The sequence below is a fragment of the Hemitrygon akajei genome, chromosome 5 (genome assembly GCF_048418815.1).
Source record: "Hemitrygon akajei chromosome 5, sHemAka1.3, whole genome shotgun sequence".
Lineage (NCBI taxonomy): Eukaryota > Metazoa > Chordata > Chondrichthyes > Myliobatiformes > Dasyatidae > Hemitrygon > Hemitrygon akajei.
This window is the reverse complement of record NC_133128.1, coordinates 51,110,499-51,137,190: the sequence shown is the minus strand read 5'-3', so window position 1 is coordinate 51,137,190 and position 26,692 is coordinate 51,110,499. Positions and strand designations below refer to the sequence as shown.

General features: G+C 39.7%; 1 protein-coding gene across 12 annotated transcripts in view; it reads right to left on the bottom strand.

The window, feature by feature from the left end:
• The window catches only part of caska (calcium/calmodulin-dependent serine protein kinase a), a 462,337-nt gene that overhangs the window by 48,381 nt on the left and 387,264 nt on the right, over positions 1 to 26,692 (bottom strand). For all 12 annotated transcript variants that reach the window (XM_073045522.1, XM_073045523.1, XM_073045524.1 and 9 more), the window contains 2 exons: positions 21,979 to 22,059; positions 6,067 to 6,255 (listed from right to left, as the gene is read on the bottom strand). In XM_073045522.1, coding sequence (XP_072901623.1) covers positions 6,067 to 6,255; positions 21,979 to 22,059 — 270 coding nt within the window. The remainder of the gene's footprint in view (positions 1 to 6,066; positions 6,256 to 21,978; positions 22,060 to 26,692) is intronic.

Sequence of the window (26,692 nt, the reverse complement as noted above, 5' to 3'; positions counted from 1 at the left end):
AGGTGGCTTTTTAGAGCAGCTTGTGCTTGAGCCTACTTGGGGAAAGGCCATCTTAGATTGGGTGTTGTGTAATAACCCAGATCTTATTAGAGGGCTTAACATAAAGGAACCCTGAGGAGATAGTGATCATAATATAATTAAATTCATACTACAATTTGAGAGGGAGAAGCACAAGTCACATATATCAGTATCACAATAGAATAAAGGGAATTACAGAGGCATGAGAGAGGAGCTTGCCCAGGTGGATCGGAGAAGGATACTGGCAGGGAAGGCAGCACAGCAGAGATGGCTGAAGTTTCTGAGAATAGTTCACAAGGCACAGGATAGATATGTCCCACAGAAGTTCTCAAATGGTAGGGATAGCCAGACAAGGGAAGTTAAGGACTGCATAAAAGCCAAGGAACTGGCATATAAGGTAGCAAAAGTGAGTGGGAAGTTGGATGATTGGGAAGCTTTTAAAATCCAACAAAAGGCAACTGAAAAAGCTACAAGAAGGAAAAAGATAAAATACAAGGGCAAATTAGCTAATAATATAAAGCAGGATACCAAAAGTTTTTTTCAGTTATATAAAGAGTAAAAGGGAGGTGAGAGTTGATATTGGACCACTGGAAAATGATGCTGGTGAGGTAGCAATGGAGGACAAAAAAAAAAAGGGCAGAGAAAACTTAATAAGAACTTTGCAGCAGTCTTCACCTTGGAAAACTCTAGCAGTGTGCCAGAGGTCCGTGAGAGTCAGGGAGCAGGAGTGAATGCAATTGCTATTACAAAGGAAAAATTGCTAGACAAACTGAAAGGTCTTAAGGTGGATAAGTCACCTGGGCCAGACGGACTAGATCCCAGAGTCCTGAGAGAGGCTTTTGAAGAGATAACGGATGCATTGGTCATGATCTTTCAAGAATCACTTGATTCTGGCATGGTCCCAGAGGACTGGAAGATTGCAAATGTCACTCCACTCTTAAAGAAGGGAGGAAAGCAAAAGATTGGAAATTATAGGCCAGTCAGCCTAACCTCAGTGGTTGGTGAAGTGTTGGAGTCTATTACTAAGGATGAGGTTTCAAGGTACTTAGAGACTAATGATAAAATAAGTCAAAGTCAGCATAGTTTCTGGTAAGGGAAATTTTGCCTGACAAATCTGTTAGTGTTCTTCAAGGAAGTAACAAGCAGGGTGGACAAAGGAGAGGCAGTGGATATTACTTACTTGGATTTTCAGAAGGGATTTGATAAGGTGCCACACATGAGGTTGCTTAACAAGATAAAATCCTATGGCATCACAGGAAAGATACTGGCATGGACAGAGGAATAGCTGACAGGCAGGAGGCAGTGGGTGAGAATAAAGGGGGCCTTTTCTGGTTGGCTGCCAAAGACTAGTGGTGTTCCTCAGGGGTCTGTACTGGCACCGCTACTTTTCACATTGTCAGTGATTTGGATCATGGAGTTGATGGCTTTGTGGCAAAGTTTGTGAACAATAAGAAAATATGTGAAGGGGTAGGTAGTGCTGAGGAAGCAATGTGATTACAGCAGCACTTAGGCAAATTGGAAGAATGAGCAAAAATGTGGCAGATAGTGTTGGAAAATGTATAATAATACATTTTGATAAAAGGAACAATAGTGCAGACTATTATCTAAATGGTGGAGAAATCTATCAGAGGTGCAGAGACTCTCAGAAGGGTAACTTACAGGTGTGTCTGTAGTAAAGAAGGCAAATGCAGTGTTGGCATTTATTTCAAGGGGAATAGAATATAAAAGCAAGTAATAATGTTGAGGCTTTATAAGAAACTAGTCAAGCCGCATGGAGTATTGTCAACAATCTTGGGCCCCTTATCTCAGAAAGGATGTGTTGTCATTAGAGAGAGTCCAGAGGAGGTTCACAAGGATGATTCAGGGAATGAAGGTGTTAACATGAGGAGCATTCAACAGCTTTATGCCTATACTCACTGGAATTTAGAAGAATGCAGGGGGATATCACTGAAGCCTATCAAATGTTGAAAGAACTAGTTAGGATGGATGTGAAGAGGATATTTCCTAAGGTGGGGGTATCCAGAACTAGAGGGCACAGCCTCAAAATTGAGGGGCAACCTTTTAGAACAGAGGTAAGGAGGATTTTGTTTTAGCCAGAGAATAGTGAATCTGTGGAATGCTCTGTCACAGACTGCGGTGGAGGCCAAGTACATGGGTATACTTAAGTTGGAAGTTGATTGTTTCCTGATCGCTCAGGGCATCAAAGGATATGGCGAGAGGGCAGGTGTATGGAGTTGAGTGGGAATTGTGATCAAGCATGATGGAATGGCAGAGCAGACTCGATGGGCTGAATGGCCTAACCCTTCACCTACGTCTTATGGCCTTGAGCTTGGTGGTATGTGCTTTCAGGCTTTTGTGTGGTTTGCCTGTTTGCCCTGATGAGTGGGGTTTTTGACTTTGCTGGCTTGTTCACTGAGGCAGCATGAAGAATAGATATTCCACAGGGACAAGGATGGTTTCCATGATGTGCTGAGCTACGACTACAACTCCGCAGTTTCTTGTGGTCACGGGCAGAGGAGCTGGCACAGCGAGCCGTGATGCATTCTGATAGGACGCTTTATATGCTGCACCAATAAAAACTAGTTAGAGTCGATGAGGATTTCTTTCGTCCCCTAAAGAAGTTGAGGCATTGGTGAGAGTTCTTAGCTGTGAAAATGGGATGACACAATATAGAAATATGAGAAACCATAGATCATGGATATAAAGTCTGAGAGCAAAGAAATGGGGAGGAGGGAGGACAATAGGCAATTACTGTTATGGAAAGAGATAACATACCCAAGGACTGACAAATGAGAGAAAAGGTGCATGTTTTTGTGGGTTCCAGTAAGTAGGATCAATTTGGTTGACAATACAATTTCCTTTCTGCGGGGAGCATATTGCCTCTAAGTAGGAATTTGCCTTAATGGGAAAGAGGGAGATCAGGTTCTGACAAAGGATCTTTGGTTTGAAACGCTGGCTCTATTTCTCTGTCCAAAGATGTTGCCTGAGTTTTCTGAGAATTTTCTGCTTTTATTTAGCCAGAAATTTGCTAAACTTGTTGTAAATTCAGTCTATCACTGTGTAAATGCATACTAAACCATTCAGGAAGCAATAGTTCTAGAAGTACAGCAAAACACACAAAATGCTGGAGAAACTCAGCAGGTCAGGCAGCATCTATGGAAATAATTAAACAGTTGATGTTTAGTCTGGACTCTTCTTCAGATCTGGTAAGAAATGGGGAAGATGCCAGAGTAAAAAGGTAGGGGTTAGAGAAGGAAGACCAGCTAGAAGGTTCTAGTTGAAGTCAGTTAGGTGGGAAAGGTAAAGGGCTGGAGAAGAAATCTGATAGGAGAGTAGACTATGGGAGAAGGGAAGAAGGAGGGGCAACCTGGGGGAGGTGAGTAGAAGACGTAAGAGGCCAGATTGGGAAACAGAGGAGGAGAGAAGGGGAGGAATTTTTTTTCTTTAAATTGGAAGAAGAGATTGATATTCATGCTATCAGGTTGGAGGCTTCGTAGATGGAATAAGGTGTTGCTCCTCCACCCTGAGAGTGGCCTCATCATGGCAAAAGAGGAGGCCGTGGACTGACATGTTAGAACAGGAATGGGGATAGGAATTAAAATGGTTGGCTACCATGAAATTACACTTTTGGTGGAAGGAGTGGAGGAGCTCAGCAAAGCAGTCTCCCACTTTACATCGGGTCTCACCAATGTGGACAATTTAAATGTGCTGAAAATTATAGGATCTATTTTATGATTACTTTTGCAATGATGGTAACAAACTAGATATGTTTGCACTGCATGATGCAGCACCTCACGAAACTAAGTTTAAAAATATCCACATTCTGGGGAAATGGATTTATTTTATGGGAGACAAGAATGGCTAACATTCTGCATTTTTATATAATAAAACTGGAAATACTTAAAAATGAATAGTTTGACTATTGTTTGTGTAATGTTACAAAAATGCAAATACTTTAGAATGCTTTTACCATAAACCATCAGAAGAGTCATTAAGGATAGAATGATTGATTGTAAAACTTTCAATATTAAATTAGTAGGATGTAGTATATTGTTCTAAAATATGAAAAAATGATTAAACTTACTAAAACTAATCTAACTGATGATCAGGAATAAGCAAAATTATGCAGGTGCATTTTTCATAGCATATTTACTTATCATGATTGGAAGTAATAGTGTACAAGAGGAGGAGGCATTCCTTTCTAATAATCACTCTAATAAACCAATTCCTTTTAAGAAGGGCTTCTGAAATATATCAGAATATTATATAATCAAATATTGCAGGCAACATTATTCATTGAAAGTATTTTCTGAAGTACGTTTGTACTTTTCCTTCTGAAGAGCAATTATTAATATTTCTGCATCACGGTTGAAGTCTAATTCTAATGTTTTACACTTTTTCTTCGACAACATAATATAATTACTCTTGAAAGATGTAAAAAGGGAAAATGAAGTAAAGTAATAACTTCCGTGTTTTTGCAGTCAGCTGAGCAGCAGCTTCACTGGCACGCATGTGGATTCTTCACTTGACCCACTCATGTTTTGAAAACCTTCCTTACTGACTTCAATGTCGCACATCACGATGGACAGGAAGTTCTAGTTGAAGTATCTCCAATGTCAGACAAAAGGTCCTGTTACAACTACTTCTCTATAGAGCTTTATGGGTAAATTTTTCTAAAATGAAACCTTGCATGAAAAAATATCCTGATTTGGACAGCCTCAAAACTAAGAAGCAGAAAGTGCTAACCTAGGTTTGCATCACAAGGTGGCACTACAGTTTGATTAACTGTATTTGTATGATAGGTCTGGGATATTGTGGCTCTGCCAAATTTATATAATTACTTAAAATATGAATATTCTAACACATCTGCTATGCTCCTCTTCCATTTCAACCAGTATCTGAACTGAGGATCACCTCTCTTCCATAACATTTTCTTATGCTACAGCAATTTAAATGCTGTTACAAATTACCACAATTTATCATTATTGAACAAATCCTGAACTCAACCAGTATTCAGATACTTCTAATAGGAATCCTGGTCAGTAAGCACGGTTGAGCAATCAAAAATAGGTACTTCTAATTCTGCTAAAGTTTCATGTAATTCTATAATTAAGAAAGGTTATTAACATTGGAATTTGAATAGATGGATAGCTACAATTTATGGACCAAATAGAACATGCAGATAAAACTAGTTTGCAGGGGAAAGGGTACAGAATACACAGAAATAATCTTACTAAAATACATTTTTCATAATTGAGTTACTTCCATCAGCAATGCTGGGATCTAAATACAGGCTAGTTCCTGGGATGGAAAGGTTGTACTACACTAGGAAGCTAAAACAAGCTGGATCTATATTCTTGGGAGTTTAGTAGAATGAGGAATATTTTATTGAAACATACAAGACCCTAAGGGGGGCAATGACATCTTGCAATATTTACACCAGTGAAAGAGTCTCAAATAAGGGGATACAGTTACAGGATTGGGGATAATCATTTAAAACAGAAGAGGATAGGAATTTCTTCTTGAAGAGAACCGGTGAATCTCTGGCATTCTCTAGTTGTGAAGGCTACATCACTGGAGGTATTGGTGGAGGAGAATTCAGGGCCTTGCAGATTTGCAAGGAAGAGTTGAGATTGGGGTATCAGTGAGGATTATATTGATTGAATAGCATGGTAAGCAGCCTACACCTGCTGCTTTTTTTCCCGAAGGCTGAAGGCTTCCAATTTAATTAAAGCAGTTATAATAATTTGCCTGTATTACTTATACACTGCCAAATTAAACAGATTCTAAGCATTCTTTAATTATGTCTCTTTCTGATACAGCATCATGATGAGATAGAAGTAAATTCTTTCTCTCCAAAGATTATCAGTTGTAATGGCCATACAGGAGAACAAAAAAAAGGCTAATTTTGGTCAGCTTAATGGCCAAGTACAGTTGAACAACTGTGGTAACATGTATAAACTTAAATTAGAATTTTCATTAAAAAGACTAAAGGTGTTTCGTCTCTGGTAACTGATGTGAGTGATAGGTTGTTTTATAATACTTTACCATAGGTTCATCAGTGTTTTTCTGAAACTGGACAAGTCGAACTCGTGTTACATTTTCCATGTCCATATCTCCGTTTGCACTTTCAGGTGAGTCACCATTTAAATAAGGAGAAGATGGTGGCGGTGTAACTCTTAGTGCTTCATCACTGTATACTTCATGTGCCACAACATCATGAGTCTGAAGCAAGGCCTAGTTTTCAAAAGAAAATGAAGTAAGAAAATTAGTGATTGAAGACACCAAGCTGATTGTTATCAAGATCTCATCTTCTTATCTATCCTTCATCACTTCCCCCTTTTCATCCGCAATGATTGCCTTCTTAATCGATGCCCTTGGGAACACATTCTGTATATGAAGGGCATTACAAAAATGCAAGTCCTTCAGGAAATCTAATTTCTGCATTTTTAAAATAAGGAAAATGTTGTTTTGCACATTAGTTCATTTGTAATATCAAATGAAAAATCACTTAAAAAATGGAATTGGAATGGATGTGGTGGGCTTTTTCTGCTGTACGACTCTCTAACTCTTATTAGAGTTGAGATCTATATTCTCAACTTCAGAATTTTCATTGCATCAGTTAAATTCGCCAGAAGAAATGGACCAGATACGGAGCAACTCAATGCATTTGGCTTCTGCCAAAACAGACAACTATTTAAAATTTTAATTGAGTTCCCAATATGGCAAAATATAACAGAATGCTTTGCTAATAGCAAAACAAGTTGCCAACCAGTGAAGCCTTCAAACTCAAGACAGTGGAATAGCTTTTCAGAAATGTAAATTTAGCAAACTACCAAGGGACACAAACCTGATGGTTTGAGAAGTACTACAGCTTGTGTTCAATCTCTACCAAACTGTCATAAACATCTATCAAAATAATAGTTGATGGATGCATTCGAGCTTCTGAGAAAGTTTTTAGGTTGATGAGGATATAAAGAAAGATTACAGGAAAATAACCTGGTATCAAGGCCCAAATTCAATGTTGCAAATTGTTGATCAAAGACACAATGTTATTTCCTGCCTTCTTCTTGATTCTGAATTGATACACTGTGAAATATTAAGCAAATCTCTGTGGAAAGAGCATGACTGTTAGAAAAGCAGCATGGAAGCGTAAGCTGTTTGTTCTTAAAATGCTACCAAGTTCACTTGAAAACTAATTTTGTTTCTCTACGGATTTTGTTATTACTTCGAGTCTAGGAAATCTGACAACTAACCAGTTTATGTATTAAAAGAGTGAGGAAAATATGATTTATTTACTCTATTAAGTCAAAATGATACATTAAGCAGGGCAGCTAAAGCCAAGGGAAACTTACATTATTCAGGCTGCGTAACTCTCAAAAAATGCTGCAGAACCATGGCAATTTACCATGGAACTATATAGGCTGAAGTAAACTACAGTATATTAATATAAATGTATTTACTGCTCCAAGACATCAGTTATCTGATGGAAGAAACAATTTATCATACTACCAAACACATACAGTGTGATAATTGTTATAAGTTAACATACACAGTGTAATAGAACCCTCTGTTTCTCAGAACATAATTTAGAACAGTTTGAAGACACTGAGGGTATACATTGTCAGAAAATTCTTTGATGAAATTACACCATAAATCATAAAGTTGGTCAATACAATCCTAATTGCTGTCATGCTTATTGAAAATGATGAAATCCGTCTGTTTTCAACACAATTTCACACACCATGAGAAACCCAGCAACTCCTTTTGCAGAAGACAGTGGAGAAACACCCCTAATTATCAAGTACTTTTGCTTTTATGAAAGGGCTGAGTTCCTCAAAAATATGCTCACTGTTGCTTGTGTGTAAAATGGCTGTTGTAAGTGCAAAATGTCCATACAACCTTCTGGCAGTTTCCCAATTAAAATGTGCACATCTAGGGCTGAGCAATAATCTGAAAGGAGTGACTTTTTTTGTGAGACCAAATCAAGAAAGCAGAACTCTGGAACTACAAAATGTGGCTGGGGCCTCCTTTTTTGATGGTCAATGGGTATCAAAGAAAATTGGTGAATAGATATAGAAACTGAGTACATAACATGCACAGCGAGTTCTGCATTAAAATTCAGATCCCAGTAAAAAGTTGACTAAGCTCGCAAGACCTTTTGTGGTATCATAGAATCCAGTTTCACCTTCACACAATCATAATTCTCCTACTTCCATTGTTGGCCATGAGTCTTCAGGAAGATGTTATTTGCATATTCCTTCTGCCTTTACGTCCATTCAAAAGTTGCTACTGCTCTCACAATTATTCACAATATTCCCAAAACTTAACGTTTTCACATATTCACAATATTCCCAAAACTTCAGTAGCAGATATTTGTACCCCCTTGGATACTGTTGAGGGGGATGCTCTTTTAAGGGCTAGTAGCAGTTGTCAGGTCTCTGACACTGCTGAGTGGCTCTGAAGCTCACAGGGAGGCAAACAAACAGGAGATACAGCGGCCGCAGAAAAAGTGCCAGGATGGTGTTACCTCCTGGGTGCCAGGGTGAAGGATGTCTCTAAACGGTTGCAGAAAACTCTTGAGCAGGCATCCAGAGGTTGTTGCATATGTTGGTATAAATGACCACAGGTAGAACAATGGATGAGGTCCTACATGGTGAGTTTAGGGAGTTAGGTAAGAAATTAAAATACGGGCCCTCAACGGTGGTGACCTTGGGGTTACTATAAGTGCCACATGCTAGCGAGTCCAGGAAAAGAAAAAATAGACCAAATTAATGTGTGGCTGAAGATCTGGTGCATGGGGGCAGGGATTCAGGTTCTTGGATGATCGGTATCCCTTCTCAGATACAGGTGACCTGTACGAGAGGGATGGGTTGCACCGGGATTGGAAGAGGACCAATATTTTAGCAGGGACATTTGCTTTTGCCACTCCGGAAGGGTTAAACTAGATTGGTGTGGTGGGCGGGGTTTGAGAGTGAAGTTGGTGAGGAGACCAGGGTATGTGCAGAAACAGAGTGCTACTCTAGCGATCAGGATAACCAGGGTTACAGCAAAAGGACAGACAGGACACTGCTTCAAGTTGCAACTATTTCAACACACAGAGTTTAACAGGTAAGGCCTATGAACTGAGGGCATGGATTGCTCTAGGAATAGAGATATTATAGCCATAACAGAAATGTGGCTGACAGAAGAGAAGGAATGACACTTCATTGTTCTGTGATAATGACGCATTGGACATGGCAAAGGAACAGGTAAGAGTGGTGGTGAGGGCTGATGCTTCCATTTTGAAAAAGGAGGACTTGGATTTTAAGAAGTCCATTGACAAGGTGCCACACATGAGGCTGCTTAACAAGCTATGAGCCTCTGACATTACAGTAAAGATTCCAGCATAGATAAAGAGTGGCTGATTGACAATAGGCAAAGAGTGGGAGTGAAGGGAACCTTTCTGGCTGGATGCTAATGACAAGTGGTGTTCCACAGGAGTCTGTGTTGGGACCAATTCTTTTTACGTTATACAGCATGTCAATGATTTGGATGATGGAATTGATGGCGTTGTTGCAAAGTTTGCAGATGATATGAAGATAGGTGGAGGGGCAGGTAGTTTTGAGGAAGTAAAGAGGCGACTGAAGGACTTAAGACAGATTAGGAGAATAAGCTAAGAAATGGCAGATGGAATACAGTGCTGGGAAGTGTATGGTCATGCACTTCGGTAGAAGAAATGAAAAGGTTGACTATTTTCTAAATAGAGAGAAAATACAACAAACTGAGGCACAAAGGGACTTGGAAGTCTTTGCGCAGGATTCCCTAAACGTTAATTTGCAGGTCAAGTCTGTGGTGAGGAAGGCAAATGCAATGTTAACATTCATTTCAAGAGGACTACAATATAAAAGCAAGGATGTAATGGTGAGGCCTCAGTTGGACTATTGTGAGCAGGTTTGGGCCCCTTATCTTAGAAAGGATGTGCTGAAACTAGAGCGGGTCAAAGTAGTTTCATGAAAATGATTCCAGGATTGAATGGCTTGTCATATGAAGAGCGTTTGATGGCTCTGGATCTGTATTCACTAGAATTCAGAAGAATGAGGGCTGACCTAATTGAAATGTACCGAATGGTGAAAGACTTTGATAGAACAGATATGGCAAGGATGTTTCTTATGGTGGGAGAGCCTAAGACCAGAGGATATAGCCTCAGAATAGAGGGGCATTCTTTTAGAACAGAAATGTGAAGGAATTTCTTTAGCCAGAGAATGGTGAATCTGTGGAATTCTTTGCCACAGGCAGCTGTGGAGACCAAGCCTTTATGTATATTTGAGGCAGAGGTTAACAGATCCTTCATTGATCACGGCATAAAGGGATACAGGGAGAAGATCGAGGCTGAGAGGAAAATTAGATAAGCTATGATGAAATGGTGGAGCAGATGACATGGGCCAAATGGCCTAATTCTGCTCCCATATCTTATGGTCTTATAACAGCAGTACTTAGAATATTCTTGAAGGATCATCCATTGAGGATATAACTTAGAACTGGTGTGGTGCGTCCAAGTTAGTTTTTTCATGCAATATAGAGAGGAACCTACTTGGAAAGGTTCTCCAGCAGAACTCCTGTTGGGGCCCTGTGACACTATTTTATTAGCTTTATAATAGTGATGGAAAAAATTAGAACTGGTTTATGGATGTAAAAAGACAGAATTCATCCTGAATTGCAGCAGGGCTAACTTTTTGGGTAGTAGACCGGATCTGGCTGAGTATATTTAAAGGTTAACGGACAATTGGTATTTGGGAAATATTAAAAAGTGTCACATCAAGAATTCAGGAGCAGCATGCTCCTCTTAGGGTAAAAGGCAAACATACCAAGTTCAGGAACCTTGGCTGATGAGAGATAATGAGGCTCTGGTGAGGAAAAAGAAGCAACTGTTTATAATGTTATTGCAGTTGGGTACGTATGAATCCCTTGGTGAATATAAAATGTTAAGACCATCCTTGAGAGAAATCAGAAGGGTAGAAAAATGAGATATGAGATTGATTTGGCAGGCAGGATTAAAGATAATCCCAAGAAGTTCCTCAGATATATTATTATTAAAAGGGTTACTAGAAAGAGACTAGGTCCTCTTAAGATCATAAGGATCATCTACATATGGAACTGCAGGAAATGGCTGTGATTTTTAATGTCTATTTTTTCAGTGTTTAATAAGGTGAAAATGCATTTGTTTGTTATGTGTCATGTCCTATCACATGGGTGATTATGGTCTTTCCAAGACCATGATTTTTCTTGGCAAATTTTTCTAAGAAGTGGTTTGCCATTGCCTTCTTCTGGGCAGTGTCTTTACAAGACAGGTGACCTCAACCATTATCAATACTCTTCAGAGATTGTCTGCCTGGTGTCGGTGGTTGCCTAACCAGGTCTTGTGATATGCACCAGCTACTCATATTACCATCCACCATCTACTCCATGATGGTGTAGATGACCCTGATCCTGATTGGAGGGCTAAGCAGGTCCTACACCTTGCCTAAGGGTGACCTGCAGCCTAGCAGAGGGAAGGAGTGCCTTTCACCTCCTTTCGTTGAGATGTATCTCCAACCTGCCACCCCATGGAGAATATTATGGATACCAAAGAAGTGAGGGTAATAAGTGGTGAGGCCTTTGATTATATGCATATTATGAGGAAGGAAGTAGTTGCAGCCTTGAACTTCATTAACATGGGCAAATCTCCAGGGTCTGATCGAGTGCACCCTTATGGGAGGCCAGGGACGAATTCATAGAGGCCCTTGTAGAGATATTTACTTTGTTGTTAGCCACTGGTAAAGTTTCAGAAGACTGAAGACCAGTTAATGCAGTTCTACTGTTCAAAAGTGGTAGCAAGGGAACTACAGGCCAGTGAGTCTGACCTAAGTTGTAGGGAAGTTACTGGAGACTATTCTGAGGGGCAAGATCTATGATCACTTGGGTAGTCAAAACTTGATTAAGAAGAGTCGGTATAGTTGTGCGTGTGGGCAGTCATGTCTTAATATTTTTTTGGAGTTTTGGAAGCGGTATCTAACGTAATGCAAAGGCTGTAGTCTATAGGGACCTTGGTAAGTCCTCTGATAAGGTCTCACATAGCATGGTGTTCTAACAGGTTAGGCCAGATGTGATTCGGGGGACAAGCGAGGTGGATTCAGAAGAAGCTCCATGATAAGAAGCAGAGGGTTATGGTTTGAAGGTCGTTTCTCCTACTGGAAGCCTGTAATGAGCTGGTGCTTCAGGGGTCAGAGTTGTAACTCTATTATTCATTACTTACGTAAACGATTTGGATAAAAATGTATGTAGCATAATCAACAAGCTTGCTGATGATACTAAATTAGAGAGTCTTGTTGATAGTGAAGCAGGTTATTATGAATAGCAAAGGGGCCTTGAGCAATTAGGGTTATTTCTTCCCATCATTATATACACAAAGGTACGGGTCTAGGGCCCACATTAATTCCACTTCCAGTATCCATGCTGAAAAAACATGCACACAATAGGTCCAAGTTAATCAAAATGAGGAGCTTTGCCACTGTGGAAACAGCATTATACATAAATGCAAAATTGTCAATCTCTAAAGTTGATAAACCTTTGCCTGACAGAATAAATATTGGTATAGTCCTTGTTTTTTTTTTAATTCCCTGTTACATAATTATCGACCTTGTAAACACAACAAGCTGACGTGGCATAGTACTCCCATTGATCCGGCAACATTGCCATTTTGAAAAATGTACCTCAATTGTTATCTGACCCATTTTGCCTTGAAGAAATGGATTCTAGATTTTAGAGAGCAAGTTGCTCAAAGTGAGAACACCCCCCCCCCCCCCCCACCACTCTCAATCTATTAGAACTTCGCAACATCTGTAAAAGAATTTTACAGAACTGCTATTAGCAAAGAGTTTGTCCAGGACAAAACACAATATTAAATGGATGGAGGAGTTTATTTGGATCAATGATTTGTGCTATACCAAAATTTGTAGCCCACAAACATGCCATGTTTTGCAAAAGAACATCCCTCACAATGAAAACATTATTCTCTCACTCTAATGCTGAACCTGATGCCAGAAAAATAAGATGAGCAAGATACAAATTCATGAATTTTGAAAGTGCATTCTTGCTGATTTAAGCAGCACCCCCAATTTCACAATGATTCATGATATTTAGCACCCGATCATTCAAAAGAGCTAGAACTCCTCTCATGCTGCAGCCTCAGGGAATGTAAAAGTCAAAGTCAAGTTTATTGCCATATGCACAAGTTCAATGAAGAACTACATGCAGCAGCATTAAAAGCACATAGCTTGCTGGCTACTTGCACCAGTATGAATAATACAAACCCCTTTTCCAGAAAAGTTGGGATATTTTCCAAAATGCAATAAAAACAAAAATCTGTGATATGTTAATTCACTTAAACCTTTACTTAACTGACAAAAGTACAAAGAAAAGATTTTCAATAGTTTTACTGACGAACTTAATTGTATTTTGTAAATATACACAAATTTAGAATTTGATGGCTGCAACACACTCAACAAAACTTGGGACATAGGCATGTTTACCATTGTGTTACATCACTTTTCCTTTTAATAACACTTTTTAATTGTTTTGGAACTGAGGATAGTAATTGTAGTAGATTTGCAATTGGAAATTTTATCCATTCTTGCTTGATATCAGATTTCAGCTGCTCAACAGTCCGTGGTCTCCATTGTCTGATTCTCCTCTTCATGATGCGCCATACATTTTCAATAGAAGATAGATCTGGACTGGCAGCAGGCCAGTCAAGCACACGCATTCTGTGTCTACAAAGCCATGCTGTTGTAGCCCATGCAGAATGTGGTCTGGTACTGTCCTGCTGAAATAAGCATGGACGTCCCAGGAAGAGATGTCGCCTTGATGGCAAGATATGTCTCTCTAAAATCCTAATATACGCCTCAGAGTCAATGGTACCTTCACATTCATGCAACTCACCCATGCCGTGGGCACTGATGCACCCCCATACCATCACAGATGCTGGCTTTTGCACCTTTCGCTGATAACAATCAGGATGGTTGTTTTCATCTTTAGCACGGAGAACTCGACGCCTGTTTTTTCCGAAAACTAGCTGAAATGTGGACTCATCTGACCACAGCACACAGTTCCATAGTCTTTCGGTCCATCTGAGATGAGCTCGGGCCCAGAGAACTCGCCGGCATTTCTGCATAGAGTTGATGTATGGCTTCCTCCTTGTGTAATACAGTTTCAAGTTGCATTTCTGGAAGCAGCGACGGACTGTGTTAAGTGACAATGGTTTTCCGAAGTACTCCTGAGCCCGGGTGGCTATAATTGTCACAGTAGCATTACGGTTTCTTAGGCAGTGCCGCCTGAGGGCTCGAAGATCACGCGCATTCAACAGTAGCTTCCGACTTTGCCCTTTACGCACTGAGATGTCTCTGAATTCTCTGAATCTTTTCACAATATTATGTACTGTAGATGTTGAAAGACATCTCTGCAATCTTGCGTTGGGAAATGTTCTTTTTGAACTGACAATTTTGAACAATTCTCTCACGAATTTTGGCTTTGATGGATGCTGCTTTTATACCCAGTCATGATACCTCACCTGCTACCAATTAGCCTGCTTAATGTGGAGTCTTTCAAACCGGTCTTACTTGAATATTATGTGCACTTTTTAAATTTTTTAAATTTTTTAAATTAGTTTTTCAAAACATTTTACAAATTAAAAACCCCGAATCCCAATGAGGAACATTAATACAGTGTAAAATTAAGCATACAATGACAATATGCTACAAAGGAAGAGAATTTAACAAAAAAGCACCTAAATTAAAGACAAGTAAGCTTAGTATCCTCCCCAAGCCCCACAACACAAGAAAAAACAACAACTCCAGACTAACCACAATACAATATAGAGAGTATAAATCAGGACAGTCAAACTCCCAGACTGTGAATACACTTAGCAACAGAGGATAATAATGCCTACTACCAGAGAAAAAAAGGGAGCTGAAAGCAAGAGACCGAAAAGAAAAAAAAACCCTAGTCAAGAGGAAGGTTATGAAAGTACTCGATAAAAGGTCCCCAGACCTTATGGAACTTTAGATCCGAATTAAGAATTGAATAATGAATTTTTTCGAGGTCCAAGCAGGCCATAATGTCGTTAAGCCATTGCGCATGAGTGGGCGGGGCAACATCTCTCCATCAAAGGAGGATCAGGCGTCTAGCCAGGAGAGAGGCAAAGGATAATATTTGGCATTTGGTCGGACCCAGACATAAATCTGTCTCGCCCCAAAAACCGAACAGAGCAATTAAGGTGTTTGGTTCTAGGTGCTGATTCAGAATACACGATAACGTAGTGAAGACATCTTTCCAAAATTTCTCCAAGCTAGGACAGAACCAGTACATATGGATGAGAGAGGCCACGCCCCTCTTGCATTTATCACAGAGCGGACTAATGCCAGGGTAGAATCGAGATAGTTTAGATTTAGACATATGGGCTCTATGAACAATCTTAAACTGTAAAAGGCAATGGCGAGCACAAAGAGAGGTTGAGTTAACCGATTTGAGAACTGAGTCCCAGCTCTCATCGGATAAGGAGATATTTAAATCCTGCTCCCAGGTCATTTTAATTTTATCCACAGGGGCCCGTCGTAAGGCTGCAAGTTTATCTCGGATAATTGATATTAAACCTTTACCTAGTGGATTAATGGAAAGAAATAGGTCCATAGCATTTTTCGCAGGCATTTCAGGAAAGTTAGGAATTAAAGGAGCAATAAAGTGTCTGATTTGGAGATATCTGAAAAAATGAGCGTTGGGCAGATTGAACTTAACAGAGAGCTGCTGAAAAGAAGCAAAGCGATTATCAATGAAAAGATCTTCAAAATGTCTAATGCCCTTCCTATACCAAACATGGAATGCTGAATCGTACGTAGTAGGTAAAAAAAGGTGATTATGTGCGACAGGGCTGGAAACGGAAAACCCATGGAAACCATAGCATTTCCTGAACTGAGCCCATATATGCAAAGTGTGTCTAACAAGAGGATTAGCTATTGATCTGGGCAGACTACTAGGGAGTGCAGAGCCAAGAAGTGCAGAGATAGATAATTCTTTAGTGGAGCTCAACTCCATTGCCACCTAATTAGGGCACTCGGGTTGGCTGTGGAAGAAAGACCAAAAGGTAGCACAACATATATTAGCTGCCCAATAATATAAACGAAAGTTAGGTAAAGCCATGCCACCCTCTTTTTTAGATTTTTGGAGATGGATTTTATTAATTCTAGAGCGCTTATTCTTCCACAGATATGACAAAATAATAGAGTCTAAGGAATCAAAAAAAGATTTAGGAATAAAAATTGGGATAGATTGAAATAAGTATAAAAATTTGGGGAGAACATACGTTTTAACAACATTAATACGACCTACCAAAGACATAGATAGAGGTGACCATTGTACCAGACTCTGTTTTATAGTATATGAAAGATTGGCAAAGTTTTCACGAAAGAGATCTTTAAACTTCCTTGTGACTGTAATTCCAAGATAAGTAAATTGATTATGGACTACTTTAAAAGGGAGATCACGAAATGTTAGTTCTTGTGCTTCTTTATTAATTGGGAAAAGTTTACTCTTATGTAAATTAAGTTTATATCCAGAGAGCTGGCTAAACTGGTCAAGAAGTGAAAACATTAGAGGTAAGGATGTAGACGGATTTGAGAGAAAGAGTAATAAGTCATCAGCATAAAGAGAAACTTTATGCTCAACACCCCCTCTCCAAATCCCAGTCAATTCAGGACAGTTTCGAAATGCTATCGCCAGAGGTTCTATAGCCAAATCAAAGAGAAAGGGACTTAAGGGGCATCCCTGACGGGTGCCACGTCTGAGATTAAATACTTGGGATTTCTGAAAATTAGTTAAAACAGAAGCAGTAGGACACAGGTACAGCAATTGGATCCAAGAGATGAAACTTTGACTGAGGTCAAATTTTTCTAAGACTGCAAAAAGGTAGTTCCATTCTATACGATCAAATGCTTTCTCCGCATCGAGGGAAATAACACATTCAGGAATCTCAGTTGGAGGTGAGTATAAGATATTAAATAAACGCTGAATGTTAAAAAAAGGGAGATGGTTTTTAATAAAGCCTGTTTGGTCATCAGAGATAATGGAGGGAATAACGGTTTCTAATCTATGAGCCAACACTTTAGCTAAGATCTTTACATCAACATTGAGCAGAGAAATCGGCCTATACGAGGAACACTCTGTTGGGTCTTTGCCCTTTTTTAATAGAAGAATAATAGATGCCTCATTGAAAGAGGGTGGCAATTTGCCGTAATTGAACGAGTCAGATAATACTGAAAGTAACTGAGGAGAAAGAAGTGAAGAGAATGATTTATAAAATTCTACAGGGAACCCATCAGGTCCAGGAGATTTCCCTGAGGACAGTGCAGAAATTGCAAAAGATATTTCTTCTGATGATATAGGCGCATTGAGTTTGGCTTTAAAATCAGATGAAAGTGAAGGGATATTCAGATTCTGTAAAAATTGATCAACAGAGATATTGTCATTCAAAGATTCAGAGGAATAAAGCCGAGAATAAAAATTTTTAAATGCGTTATTAATTTCTAAATGATCCGATGTAAAGTCTCCGTTCTCCTTCCGGATCTTTGTAATATGTTGTTTGGCTTTGGAACGCCTCAGCTGATTGGCTAGGAATTTACCAGACTTATCCCCATGAATGTAAAAGCGACTCTTGCTTTCGAGAAGTTGGCGTTCGACAGGTTGAGTAGACAGAAGGTTAAATTTAGTTTGGAGTTCAACGCGCTTCTTGTATAATTCAGGGTTCTTAGTTTGAGCATATATTTGATCCAATTCTTTAATCTGGTTAATGAGGTCTAATCGATCTGCACAGGATCTTCTGTTGAGATTTGCTGTGTAAGAGATTATGTGACCCCTCAGATATGCTTTCATGGCATCCCAGACAATCTGGGATGGCACTTCAGGTGATGTATTAGTGTTAAAATAAAAGGTTATCTGATCCTTAATAAATTTTTAAAAATCATCATCCGATAATAAAGTTGAATCAAACCGCCAGTGTTTATTCCTCTGAGGGAGATCAGGAAAGTTCAGAGAGAGAGTAATTGGGGCATGGTCAGAAATCAGTGTACTCTGATAGTCACAAGAGTGGGCAAATGGAATAAGTTGGTTATCGAGTAAGAAATAGTCAATTCTAGTGAAGGTATGGTGAACATGTGAGAAAAAAGAATAATCTCTCTCAGTAGGATGAAGGAAACGCCATATATCAGAGATACCAAAATTAGAGAGAAACGATTGAATAGCTAAGGCAGATTTAGTAGGTGATCTGGTAACAGAGGACGATCGATCCAGATTAGGATCCAACCAACAGTTGAAGTCACCACCCAGTATAAGAGAGTATGAGTTTAAGTCTGGTAGTGAGGAAAAAAACCATTCAAAAAAGTTAACATCATCAAAGTTGGGGGCATACAGGTTTGCTAGTGCAACTTTAGTGTTATATAGTTTACCAGAAACAATAATAAAACGGCCATTTGTATCAGATATTTTATTATGGAGTTCAAAAGGAATATCTGAGTTAATAAGAATGGAGACTCCCCTAGCTTTGGCGGCAAAGGATGAATGAAAATGCTGACCCGCCCACTTTGACAGAAGCCGGGAGTTATCAAAACAACAAATATGAGTTTCTTGAAGGAAAGCAATGTCAGCTTTGAGTTGTTTGATATGTGAGAATACCTTCCTCCTTTTAACAGGGTGATTCAATCCCTGTACATTCCAGCTCACGAATTTAAGTGCACTAGCCATTATCAATTACTAATGCATAAAAGGCAGCAGGCATATAAAAAGTCAAGCAGTACAATAGCAGTCTGGGAGCAGAGATGTAAACATAGATTCGTAAAATCAAAACATATACATGTCCTGAGCAATAAAGAGAAACAATAAATACAGTGAGTGATGTTGGAACTGGAAAACCCACCCCATCCACACAACCCAAAACTAGACAGCTACCAAAACAAGTAGCTAGCCCTACCAAAAAATTAACCCAAATACAACTTCCAGATCTGTGTCATTAACAGCAGTTCCGTATAAATACTATAGCAAATAGTAACTAGTTTATGCACTAGAAAACATAACTACAGATTAGAACATCTTCTGCAGAAATATAAACCTTAATACAGAGAAAATCGGAAGAAAACCAAAACTAACCTACCCGCGAAAAATTATAGAAGAATAAAGTAAGAGAAAGGGGAAAAAAAAGGGGAGGAAGGGGAAAATTATAAATTCAAGAACAGTATTTATGAACCATTTACAGAGAGGAGCGAAAAAAATTCAGAGATTAGAAAAAAGGGTGAAGAAAAGAAAAGAAATAAATATTAAAAAAAAGGAAAAATAAATCAGCAATTAAACTGTGAACCAACAAACAGGGAGGCCTTCACTAAAGACTTCAAACCTCCAAAACAAGTTAGAGTTAGTTGTAGAACTCTGTAGATAAAGTTATACAAGAATAAAATAGATTACACAAGTACTATTTAAACGTCCATAGGGAAACATTAAGCACAGAATGCCTATTTAAAAAAGACACACCAAATCCAGGGTGAGATTGTCAACAGCCCTTAGAGTTTCAATGAATAATGTCTGAATGATTCAAGTAAAGTCTGAGTCCAGAAAAAGTAATTTTACTACGAGAAGTAAAATCCACCATTTTAGGAGGTACGATCAGGTTCCGAAGATGACTGGATAGCCGGAAGACTTGCCACAAATGCTTCAGCTTCCTTCACTGACTTAAACCACTTGTATTTTCCAGTATTAAGCTTGATTCGTAGATCGGCAGGAGTGTGAAGAGAGGGTTTAAAACCACGATCAAAAAGCACTTTCATTGCGCCTTTAAACTCAGCGCGCATCTTTAAGGTCTGGGGTGCAAAATCTTCCACAAAGCAAATGATTGTATCCTGGAAAGTAAAAGAACCTCTGCGACGTGCCTCCATAATCAGACTGTGTTTTACCTGGTATTGATGGAAGCACAAGATTACTGGTCGCGGGCGGGAGCCCAGAATTCCGGGGGGAACGTAGACCCTGTGTGCCCGTTCGAGCTCAGGCGGGTTCGGAAGCAAATCTTTCCCGAATATCTCACAGAGAAACTCGGCGAAAAACTTCACGGTTGATCCCTGTTTGGTGGCCTCTGGTAATCCAAGAACTCGGAGATTGTAGCGTCTGCTGCGATTTTCGAGATCCACCATTTTGGAAAGGAGTTTGTTACATTTTTCCTCTAAGCTGGAACAGAGAGTTTCCAAGTATCGAACACGACTTTCTAAATCTTCAGAAGTTGAATTGATGCGAGATAAATGTTCAGCATGTTTGTCCACTCTATCGTTGATCCGATCCAGTTTGGCTTCCAACTGTTTGAAAGCGGTTTTGAATTCCTTTAAAATTTCGTCCCTGAGTTGTTTGAGCGCAGCCCGGGTCTTGTCTGAGAGAGCCGTAGCTTCCTTTCTCCCGGATTTAGAACTCTTGCTAGACATTATAAGTTAGATGTGTTCACAGGCAAGTAAGAGATACCGAAAAAGTTCCTAACTAAGGTTTAAAAAATGGAGACATTTAGTGCAAAGATAGCGACAATAACGGAACAAAAGTTCGGAGCAGCTAAGCAATCGCCATCTTACCGGAAGTCCCCATTATGTGCACTTTTAAATCTTATTTTAACTCTGTCCCAAGTTTTGTTGAGTGTGTTGCAGCCATCAAATTCTAAATTTGTGTATATTTACAAAATACAATTAAGTTCGTCAGTAAAACTATTGAAAATCTTTTCTTTGTACTTTTGTCAGTTAAATAAAGGTTCACGTGAATTAACATATCACAGATTTTTGTTTTTATTGCATTTTGGAAAATATCCCAACTTTTCTGGAAATGGTGTTTGTAGTTTAGTAATCTGAAAGTCAACAAAAAGATTGCTTTCACAGATTTCAAAGAATGTTCTCAAGGTGATTGTTCTTCAGTGTTCTTCCTATGCAGTGTATTTGGATTGGTAATTTCAGAAGGCAGGACTAGTTACTGTCTACTGACATTAGGTTCATTGACCTAAAATCATCTGCTTTATCTTTCACTTTGCTAGTTTGCAAGAAATAGTAAATTAGCAACAGCTTGGCAAAACAACCACACCAAAAAATTTATGAATATAGACAGCAAATAGTTTCAGTATTATTTACAAAATTGCCTTTCTAAATTTAACATTAAGATGTACAGTATGCTTTCTTCATTTTAATTTTAGCTTATTGAATATCTTCCTGTCTAAATGTTCCAACTACTTAGGATCATAAGAGTCATACAGCTGTATAGCACAGAAACAAGTCCTTTAGGTTGAGCTCATTCACGCTGACCATAATGGTGTATGCCTTCTTTACCACCCTATCTACTTATGCGGTCACTCTCAGGGAGTTATAGACATGCACCTATAGATCACTCTGTGTATCAATGCTCTCAAGGGTCCTACCATCAGTATATTTTACCCTTATATTTGATCTCATATTTGTTCAGACCAAACTCAATCTGATTAACAACCCAGGAAACAGAGTTCAAACAAACCTTGTTGTACATATTACAACAGTCTTTTGTGACAGTAAGCAACTTCTTTGCCTATTCCAAAATCACATCACAGCATCACTGCTCTTTAACTGGGAAAAACATTCTGGGATGTTGATTGTCATATAACGTCTGAAATATTTAAACAATAGCTAGAAGGCCTCCATAAATAGACTTCCTTGAAAATGAGAATCAGAATTTAACTCAGACTACTTGTTTTCCCTTTAAAATGCATAAGCAAAAAAGATCCTACTTACCTGCTTAAAAACTCACCAATTTTTAAAATAACTGAGTACTTTAATTTACCTAGTAATTTAGACAATGTTCAGTGCCAATCATGCAACCTTTGTTAGAAGTGTGATAACAGAACAATTCACGTACCATAAAATGAGGCCTTGTTAGAATACACTTCAGTTCTTTTGCATCATTATTTTCCGGATAGCATGAAATCTCTTCCAACACCTACAAGATTCAACAAAAAAATAGTAAGTACCTGTAGACCATAATTTGGAAAATCAAGATATGTCATTATTTGAAATTGGGAACCAAAATGGGGAAATAGAAGGAATAACTTCATTTTTAACATTAATGAAAACTATTAGAGTGATCCAAATAACTTTTATGACAGTTTGGGTCTGAGGTGGATTTTCTGCTGTGCATCCAGTTGTCCTTCCGATGAACATGGACTGTTCCACAAAGCCAACAAAAAGGCAGGCATAACTAGGACCCATGCGGGTGGCTTGGAGGAAGTGGGAGGAGCCAAAGGAGAAATTATTGAGAGTAAGAACTAATTCCGCTAGACGGAGGAGAGTGGTGATAGAGGGGAATTGATTAGGTCTGGAATCCAAAAAAAAGCTGAGAGCTTTGAGACCTTCCTGGTGGGGGATGGAGGTATATAGGGACTGGACGTCCATGGTGAAAATAAGACGGTGGGGGCCAGGGAACTTAAAATCATTGAAAAAATTCAAAGCGTGAGATGTGTCACGAACATAGGTGGGAAGGGATTGAACAAGGGGGGATAAAACAGTGTCAAGGTATACAGAAATGTGTTCGGTGGGGCAGGAGCAAGCTGAGAAAATGGGTCTACCTGGACAGGCAGGTTTGTGGATCTTGGGTAGGAGGTAGAAATGGGAAGTGCGGGGTGTGCGGAGGCCCACCAGCCTCCGAGTCCAACGTATAATTATCCGTAACTTCCACCACCTCCAACGTGATCCTACTATCAAGCACATCTTTCCCTCCCCCCCTTTCTGCTTTCCGCAGGGATCACTCCCTATGCGATTCCTTTGTCCATTTGTTCCCCCAATCCCTTCCCACTGATCTCCCTCCTGGCATTTATCCTTGTAAGCGGAACAAGTGCTACACCTGCCCTTACACTTCCTCCCTCACCACCATTCAGGGCCCCAGACAGTCCTTCCAGGTGAGGCGACACTTCACCTGTGAGTCGGCTGGTGTGGTATACTGCGTTCGATGCTCTTGGTGTGGCCTTTTATATATTGGTGAGACCCGACGCAGACTGGGAGACCGTTTCGCTGAACACCTATGCTCTGTCCGCCAGAGAAAGCAGGATCTCCCAGTGGCCACACATTTTAATTCCATGTCCCATTCCCATTCTGATATGTCTATCCACGGCCTCCTCCACTGTCAAGATGAAGCCACACTCAGGTTGGAGGAACAACACCTTATATACCGTCTGGGTAGCCTCCAACCTGATGGCATGAACACTGACTTCTCTAACTTCCATTAATACCCCTCCTCCCCATCTTACCCCATCCCTGATATATATAGTTCCCTCACCTTTTTTTCTCTCTTTCTGCCCATCACTCTGCCTGTTCTCCATCTCCCTCTGGTGCTCCCCTCTCCCTTTCTTTCTCCCTCGGCCTCCCATCCCATGATCCTTTCCCTTCTCCAGCTCTGTATCCCTTTTGCCAATCACCTTTTCGGCTCTTAGCTTCATCCCACCCCCTCTGGTCTTCTCCTATCATTTTGCATTTCCCCCTCCCCTTCCTACTTTCAAATCTCTTACTATCTTTCCTTTCAGTTAGTCCTGACGAAGGGTCTTGGACCGAAACGTCGACAGTGCTTCTTCCTATAGATGCTGCCTGGCCTGCTGTGTTCCACCAGCATTTTGTGTGTGTTGCTTGACTTTCCAGCATCTGCAGATTTCCTCGTGTTTGCACCTTAAAAAGGACTTCCTTTCCATTCATTTAAACTCAATATCAATCCAACATTTGGCTTGTTTATATCTAGAGACAGTGATAAAGTTTTAAGGGAATTGGGGGATTCTCAGATTCCTGTAAATAAGGGTTAAGGTTGAGTATCGAATGTGTCTGTGTATTCTGGTTTGTGAATGGCTACGGCATGTTTAAGATGATGTCTCAACAGTTGCTTCTTTGGAGTGAGATAAGGGTTAAAGCTCACACAGATCCACAAAAGACGTCTCCTGATTTTTTACACCTTTTGGTTTCGACAAAAGGCAGTTGCTGATGGAGATAAGACAGGACATTCCTTTCTTAATTAAAGCTTAAATTTGGTGGAGTCTCTTATCTGGGCTGTACCTTCCAAATATCTGAACCTGACTTGCACTACCTTACTTTCCCTTCTCTATTTTTCTAATGATGATTTATAATTTAAATCTTTATTATATTTACTTCGATTTGTACTTCAGGGAGCGCGAAGCGCAGAAACAAACATCACTATGATTGTACACTCTAGTATCAATTGTTTGGTGACAATAAAGTATAATGAATAATGAACTTTTGCTCTATTTGAGTAGTTGGAATGTCTATCGAACTGATTGTTCTTCTCTATTGATGGCCTTATAAATTGTAACAATTCTGGAAGTCGAGTAGTGAACTTGTTTGAGCTACCAGAGGGATGATATCGCTTCTCCCCCTGGTGTCAGTACCAAGTTCCCTCACTGGCTGAGCTCAAAGAAATAAACTGGGGTGAAAAGATAAGTAATGCTCTTTTTGTGCTGTGGTTATATGTCCAGCGAATTTAAGTTTACAACAGATCTTCTGATGCTGTAATGCGAAACCAGTGCTGTACAGCCTGCATGTACATTATTTGCATTGGCAGAGATTCACATCAGTAATTCTTGACTAAAGGTTCTACTCTTTGCATTTTTATATTATGAAATGAAAAAACATTTAGAAGGACAGCTTTCTTAAATACTTATCTTCTTATTGTAATAATGTCCACTACAGCAACGATGGCATGATTTTTAACGTTTCCCATACAAGCCAACTGATGTAATCAAATATGTTACCAGTTTGTTGCAACCACACAAGTCTAAAATTAAAGAGCATATGCAGCATCATACACATTTCCATTCTATTATTTTAGTGCAGCCTGAGTAAATAATGCATATACAGCATGAAAACGGGTTCTTCAATGCAACAAGTCCACCATGACCACACAACACCCACACAGATCTTAACATCATCCATTTCAATCTTCCTATAGTCCATCAACTTTGCCCTTCTTCTACCACAATGTTTAGTTAAGCTACCAATACACATTTTTTTTTTGGCTTATGGTAGAAATCTGAGCATTTAGAGAAAACCCACACGATCACAGGGAGAACGTGCAAACTCCACGCAGATAGTAATGGGAGGTCAGGATCAAACACAGGTCACTGGAGCTGTGAGAAAGTAGATCACCTAGCTGTACCACTGTGTGCCCACAAAGCAGATACTAGAATAATAGGCAAATAAAGGCGTGCTGCTTTTTTAAACTTCCTGTGCATTATGAATAGATTTTGAGAACACATTCTTTTGATGATTGGTTGTGTTGATATAGTCAGAGTGGATATCATAGACTCACAGAGTTATACAAGCACAGGAACAAGCCTTTCAGGCCAACTCGTCTGTGCAAAAATGAGTTGTCTACCTGAGCTTGTCCCAGTTAGTCATAGAGTGCTACTCCTCAAAAACAGGCCTTTTAGCCCATTCAGTCAATGTCAAACTGTTATTCTGCATTGTCCCATCAATCCACACCTGTACCATAGCTCTCCATATTCCATCGATCCATCTATCTAAACTTCCCTTATATTTTGAAACTGAACCTGCATCCACCACTTTTACTGGCAGCTCATTCCATACTTGCAACACCCTCTGAATGAACAAATAGATCCTCTTTCACTCTTAACCTATGACTTATAGTTCTTGTCCCATCCAATCTCAGGAGAAAAAGCCTGAACTGCACACAATGCTCTCAATTTGGCTTCATCAATGTCTTAAACAATTTCAACATCCCAACTCCTGTACTCAATAGTTGGATTTATGAAGGCCAATGTGTGGAAAGTTCTCGTTATGACCCTAGAACTGTACTCCCAGATCCCTCTGTTCTACTGCACTGCTTAGTGTCCTACTGTTCATTGTTTAAGTTCCACCATGGTTTGCCATGGTGCAAAACCTCATACTTGCCTGCTTTAAGTTTCATCTGACATTTTTTTAGCCTATTTTACTATCTGATCCAGTTCTGCTGCAAGTGTTAATAGCCTTCCTCATTGTGCAATGTGCCCTCAATCTTGGTGCCATTTGTAAATATGCTAGTCCAGTTCACCACATTATCATCCAGATCATTGATATAGATGACACACAACAATAGATACAGTGACGATTCCTGTGGCACACCATTCGTCCGGGCCTCCAGTCAGAAAGACAACCATCTATTACCACTCCTTGGTTACTCCCGCAAAGACACTTTCAAATCCAATTTACTACTCATCTTGAGTGCCAAGTGACCTCTAATCTCCGGAATGACAGCTTGGGAGAGATGGCAATTCCAAACGAAACTTGAATCAGCGAAGGATGCTCGACAGCTGTGACTGGGGTTGAATGCTATCACCTCTTACAAAGTGAAATCAAGCGACATAGGTGACAGCTGCCAGTACAAACACCCAGGGCCCCTGATGATACTGTGATTTCAGTCACTGAGGCTGACATGAAAGCATCCTTCAGGAGGGTGAACCTACATCTGTCCTAGTTGGGTACCTGGCCTAGTACTAAAGACCTGTGTTGATCAACTGGCTGGAGTGCTCACTGCAATCTTTAACCTCTCACTTTGGCAGTCCCAGTTTGAGGTACCCAGT